At 36.1% G+C, this 6,283-nt stretch overlaps 1 protein-coding gene across 1 annotated transcript; it reads left to right on the forward strand.

Moving 5' to 3' along the window:
• Positions 1-213: 213 nt before the first annotated feature.
• On the forward strand, positions 214-5,500 carry rps19 (ribosomal protein S19). The gene is made up of 6 exons (XM_017415273.3): positions 214-291; positions 1,483-1,553; positions 1,758-1,858; positions 1,991-2,174; positions 4,117-4,171; positions 5,446-5,500. Exons 2-6 carry the CDS (start codon positions 1,483-1,485, stop codon positions 5,473-5,475), a joined length of 441 nt encoding a protein of 146 aa, XP_017270762.1. The 5' UTR covers positions 214-291; the 3' UTR covers positions 5,476-5,500.
• The last annotated feature ends 783 nt before the right edge of the window (positions 5,501-6,283 follow it).

Raw genomic sequence — 6,283 nt, forward strand, 5'->3', positions numbered from 1 at the left:
CCCCCACTGTAAAGCTTATTCTGTTACGTTCGTTCATAAAACTAGTATCACAAACTAAAGAGGTGTTTTGATGGCATTCTATAGATAAATCTTTAAAAACACAAAAGAGAGCATATGCATATGGGAACTGCATCGAAATAATGGCATGTTTTTAGGATCAGTGGATTTTTTTAATTTTAGGAACTTGAGTGCGGAGGTTTAAAATCTCGTGAGAAAAAACGAGATCTGCCCGTTTTAACAGGGGATGGAAACCCCGTTCCACCCTCTTTCCCTTCGCTGTCAACAAGCAAGGTAAAGCGCTTTTTTTACTTGGTCTGGTTTCTTATTAAAAAATAGCTTCAGTAATAATGTATTTGCCTTTTAAACATAATGTACCAGGACATAACGTACAGATTAATAAAATGGTTGAGCTTTGAGGCAAGTGTTTAGGCACAATTAAGACTATCGAAGTATTTAATTTGAGAGAACCTCTTACTGTGTAGCTTTTAGTAATGGCTGCCCCCATGCTGCCTCGTTAAGGCCTGCTAGCATGTGTTCCAGTCTGACTTATGTTCATTTATGTTTTTTCCTCGTTTAAACGTTAAGTTGTATGTTGTGAAGCTGGCATTATATACTCTTTCTATTCTCAATAAACTTCATAATAAAAACTGAAAGTGATTCCTGTATCAGTAAAGTTTGATTAGCATGGTCGTTAGCTGACATGCGAATTCTAAGCTAACATGCCGGTTTAGAGTCCTTGCAGGGTTTTATGTTGAAATGATCCAAAGTGTTGTGTTAGCATTATATTGTGTCTCTGGCATGTGGATTTAAGCACAAACTATGCAACCAGTACCGTTAGGTAAATTTAATAACGTTATTAGTTGACGTGCTACCGTGATGCTGTGTTGATTTATGGTATTTTAGATGATGGGAGGCCGATGGCTTTTGCCTTTTTTTACGTAGACGTCTGCTTCAGTTGTAGAACATTAGGAAGCCCAGAAAGAGACTGAAAAGTGTCTTAAGAAAGCCATCTAGGTCCTGGTGGCCTTTTAGATTACCTAGAGTAAAAGTGTGACAAGATGTTGATGCCATAATCGACCATAGACAGAACTTCTGCAAGACTTTTGTAATTGACGTCTTCCAGAAGCAGACTATTTCAGCCATGCCTTAGGGAATGTGATTGCAAGAGCTTAATCTTCATTGCTCATAATCTCAGCACTAAAATTGCATTAATATGAACAAGTTTCCTGTTCTTTAATGCACACCCACATGCTAGTGTCTCAGGTGTTTCTAAAATAACAGAATTAAATATTCACACATATACATATTGTTTATATTCTTAGTCTTCGTGTAGTTATTGGCCCTTTCTCCATTTAGTCTAATTTTTTAATGTATGCAAATGTCTTCAGTGAATGTATATTTGCTATGTTTTATATTTTCTGTGTAAAACATTTTTTTGCTTGTATTTTGAGTCAATTCAGTTACATTTGTTTTGCTATTTAGATGCCTGGTGTCACAGTGAAAGACGTCAACCAGCAGGAGTTCGTCCGTGCCCTTGCGGCCTTCCTCAAGAAGTCAGTATTTATATGCAATACATATTTTTATGAACAGTGTCCAAAGTTATATTTTAATATAGTGCCCATTTGACTTGTTTTTCTTGTGATCAGAATGTAAAATGATTTGTGTTAATAAACAAGTTAAAGGTGCACATTTCATTAAGATGTGCATTTTGGGTTCTGTTGTAGGTTTTATGCTGATTCTTTCTTTTCTGTCTCTAGGTCAGGCAAGCTGAAGGTACCTGACTGGGTGGACCTTGTGAAGCTGGGCAAGCACAAGGAGCTCGCTCCCAGTGATGAAAACTGGTTCTACATCAGAGCCGGTAAGTCCAAATTTTTAAATTTTAGTTGTACACCATGTATTGTACCTTTTTTATTATTATTTACTCTTTACAAATACTAAAACTCTCTTAATAAAAATGCATTTTGATAACACTTATCGTCTCTTCTCACAGCATCCACAGTTCGCCATTTATATCTTCGTGGTGGCGCTGGTGTTGGATCCATGACCAAGATCTATGGCGGCCGCCAGAGGAACGGTGTGTGCCCTGCCCATTACAGCGTAGGCTCAAAGAATGTGGCTCGTAAGGTCCTGCAAGCTCTCGAGCTTCTCAAGATGATCGAGAAAAGTCCCAATGGGTGAGTGATGCTATGAAATGTTTTTTGTAATAGAAATTTTACTTTTAAAGCTGGAGTTTGATCGAAATTGCCCTGTAAAATAGTAAATTGTTTATTTTAATTGTTGATCACTGTTGCTATTGTTATTGTGGTACTGCTCATTAAGCTATATACCAGCTTTTTCTTCAATATGTGTAAATTCATAAACACTTTTGTGCTCAAAACTCAATAACTCATTTCATTAATCTTAACGTTAGTGGTATTGTAAACGTTAGGAATTTTTTCTTCAAGCCAATAAGTAAGATTTGTTGTAAACAGTTTTACAAAAGAGCTGCCGGGAGCTGCAACCGTTAACGTTGGCGTGCTTGGAGCTGTGATTTAAAGACTCACACAATATCCCTTATTTGTATCTTTTTTTGCTTTGCATTCATTTAGCAGATATTTTAAGCAACCTGAATGTGCAAAGAACTATTGTTAAGTGTAGTAATAACTGTAATAACTTTCAGTTTTAGTACAGAACAGTTTTGATATCTTTTAATAGCTGTCATTAAAACTTAGTGGTTGTAGAACTTGAACTACAACAAATTTTTGTTATAAATTGTTTGCCAGACTTGAGTGACTTAATAAGACGAGGTGTTGGTGTATGGTGTCCGCTGCTGCTGAGAAACTGTTGTTCAGGCAAACAAGTGGGGATTCTCTCATTAGTGAATATCACTTCAAACTGAGATTGTAGGAAAATGCTTCACTATCAGTTATGTGGAACCTCCTGTGCTGGAAATATGAAAACAGATCTGTATAATGATGCTTAATCAAAAGTTTAATTTTATTTATTTAATAAAACTTGTTGGAGCTGAGGTAGAACAGTGGCCAGCTGTGCAGAACTGCCAACTCCTCATTGAACAAGTAGATGTTGTTTGTGATTAATGCACTAATTTGCTTTAACATTATTGTTTGAAAATTGGTCCAAAGTAAATGAGACTGCATTGCTATCCAAATAGGGCTTAGATTAATTAATTGAACTGATTACTAATCAGTATTATTTGAACTGATTACTAATCAAATTGCTTTGTTTTTCTTAAAAAGCCATCCCGGTGTTTATTACACCTCTTTCCCTCTGTGCTTGTTAGGAAAAAGTGCAGCTGAGGTTTTCTTACAACTTCTCATGGTTCCCTTTTTTGTTTTAAAAAAAAGGTTTTAATTTTTTTTAACCAATCAATGAGAAATGTAGTGACATAATGAACTACTTGTGGCCAAAAAAAATCAACAGCACAGTTTTGTTAGCTCAAAAACTTTTTCTTTTAATTTGTTTCATTGGAGCAGCCTGGATGTAGGCTGCAAATGTGAACAGTCATTTTTAATGATCCAATCAGGATAACGATCAAATGACACATTCTTATGAGTAGTGACTTGATGGTTTACGTTTTTAGTCATTTTAAGAGCTGCTGTTTTCGTTGCTATTTTTGATGTATGCTTTCCAATATAAGTGGAAAGTAATTAAGAATGATTTATCAAGGGTTGAGACTATCAGTGAGATTTATGTGAGCTTAGATGGTGGCATAAAACAAGCAGATGTTAGGGGTTTACTTTTTACACACATGGTTACTTGTTTGTGTTGTACAGTGCAAAAGTGTAGTCACTTTCCCATGTGCATTTTTTACACTATGTAGGACAAGAAAAGAGACACACCAGTATGTACTGTTGCTCCACAAGCCTGCAGCAAAGTTGTTGTTACTCTAACAGGACAAATGAGTGTCTTAGTTCTTTTAATTTAATGGCTAGGAAGCACTTAATATTATGAACTGATTTTGGGTTTGTTTTTCCTCCTCTTCCTCTCTTTGCCTTGTATCAGGGAGGAATTGATCAACAGCTTACACTTAACAGTACAAGCAACAGTGGTGTGTGTGTGATGCTTAAGAAAATGTGTAACTTGCATGTCATTGTTTTTGTTCTGTTTTTTTGTTAGTGGGCGAAGACTGACCTCCCAGGGAACCAGAGACCTGGACAGAATTGCTGGCCAGGTGAGAAGTTGTTTTGTTTAGATGATCAAAAAAGTTGGTTTAAAAAAGCCATAAAATAACCTTTCCCTAGACCATTATTCGTTTTTTCTGTTATTATGTCATATTTTATGGGTGTTTCATTTAGAGAGGATAAGTAGTGGGATAGGAAATTTAAAAATCAAATCAATTTGCAAATTTTGTTTTTTGTTAAGTAAAAATGGTTTTTGCTTGTAATTTTTGTGGGCATAATTTGTTGATGAAATTGAGCAGCATTACAGCATTATTCTTAAACTCAGACAACACTATTATGTACTCTGGTGTGATGCACTACTAAAATTAAAACATCCAGGTTCATACTTCCCAGCAGTTTCAAGTAATTGCAGCCCAAAGCAAGCTTAAGCTTTTATGATTGTTGTTGAATTTGTATTTTATGATTTTAAAATAAAGTGAGTAGGAGTGCCATGTTTGTTTTCCTTGATGGAACACCTTGTCTGTTGAGGGAGTACATGACACTTGACATGCAAGACTTTTCTAGTGGCACTTGTCCTCAGGTAAAAATTTTCTCTTGCTGTCTAATTATACATCTTGTGTGCCCGCAACTGGATTTTTTTTACCCTTCGCAGAAAAACAAACCACAGTTGGGGCTTGTCAAAAATCAAGAGAGGCAACAGTGTTGTGATAAGCCAAGGGTAAAAGGGGGTAAACATAAGGAGGGAATTTCATGCTTCGCAAGTCTGCCGTATGGCACCACTTTTCTCCTTGTTTACTCATACTAATGAGCAGTATGCAGATGAGCAGACCTGGGCTGGGCCCGCCCTCATGTCTGCTTCATAAAACTTACATCATGCATGATGATGTCGCTCCAACACCTCCTCTTGAATTACCCTTGTTGTTGTTTGTGATGGCTTTTAAAGGAAGACTTTCCTTCCAAGTGAAGTTAAAGTAATGTGTTAAATAAATACTGGTAGTATTCATCACAACTAATAAACCAGTTTCTCTTCACACTTGTTTTTTCCACATAGGATTTTTTTCTGTGTGGTGCTGGCTTCCTTTGAAACGTACAAGAAAGGGGGTTGAATTTAGGAGTAAATGACAAAGGAAGAAAGTTAAGCTGATGGAAAGTTTGGTTAGATTTTAATTGAATGAGACTAAATGGTAACTTGTTTATACCAATAACCTGTCCCTCTGCCTCAACCCAAGAAATCGGGTTGGCGATTTTATGAAAGTTCAGAAGTTTTGTTTCAAGGCCCAACTTTTCATTATTCTTAATGTACCTTTTTAATTTTCCTCCACAGGTCGCAGCTGCAAACAAGAAATCTGTTTAATAAACTTCTTTTTGGAAAAGTCAAATGTTGTGTGCAGCTTTTTTTTACATGGTGTGGGGTGGGGGGCACCTAATAATGAATAATGCTATTAGTGTACTATTTCGTTGTAATGATCTAAATGATATCTTGGCCTTCGTGTTTCTGGGATTGTTTATGTTTTTTTGCAGGGGGAAATAAAGCTTCCCAGAAAGTTGCAGTCAATAAATCTAAATTATGGGGTGAGCCATTTCTCAGCTCAGGTGTGAACACTCACACAAAAATCTAATTTTTTGTCACGTTTCATTAAGCATTTAGAAATGGCTTTCTGAAGGTGCTTCATCAGTGGGGAAATGGCACCATGTTTTTAATGGCCACATTCCATTTTCAGACCATTTCTACCATTTTAATCATCTGCTGCAGAGTTCATTTTTCGATTGTGTCCTCGGTGTACAGAATCATTTGTGATGCCATGACAGACAAATGTTGTTCAAAAATAACAATAGCAGTTGATTGCGTTTTCATCAACAGCATATTTACTCTAAGAATTGTTAGGTGGCCACAGTGCCATCTGGAGACTCAAATTATTTGTGTGCATCTTTTTCATCATTTGAATGAAAATATTTATAGAATATGATTTGTCTTAAAACCTTTATTCAGAGCCGACCCGTTGCCAGTTTGGGTATGCCAAATTTGTAAATAATTTTTAAGAATATAAGTATTTTTGAGGGATTGTGAATGTTTTTTGTTTGTTTGTTTTTCTTATTTAGTTTTATCAAACTTTTGTCATTTTTTTGCACCTTGTGAAGCTGCTCACAGGCTTTAATGACCA

This window comes from Kryptolebias marmoratus, linkage group LG16 (assembly GCF_001649575.2).
Source record: "Kryptolebias marmoratus isolate JLee-2015 linkage group LG16, ASM164957v2, whole genome shotgun sequence".
Classification (NCBI taxonomy): domain Eukaryota; kingdom Metazoa; phylum Chordata; class Actinopteri; order Cyprinodontiformes; family Rivulidae; genus Kryptolebias; species Kryptolebias marmoratus.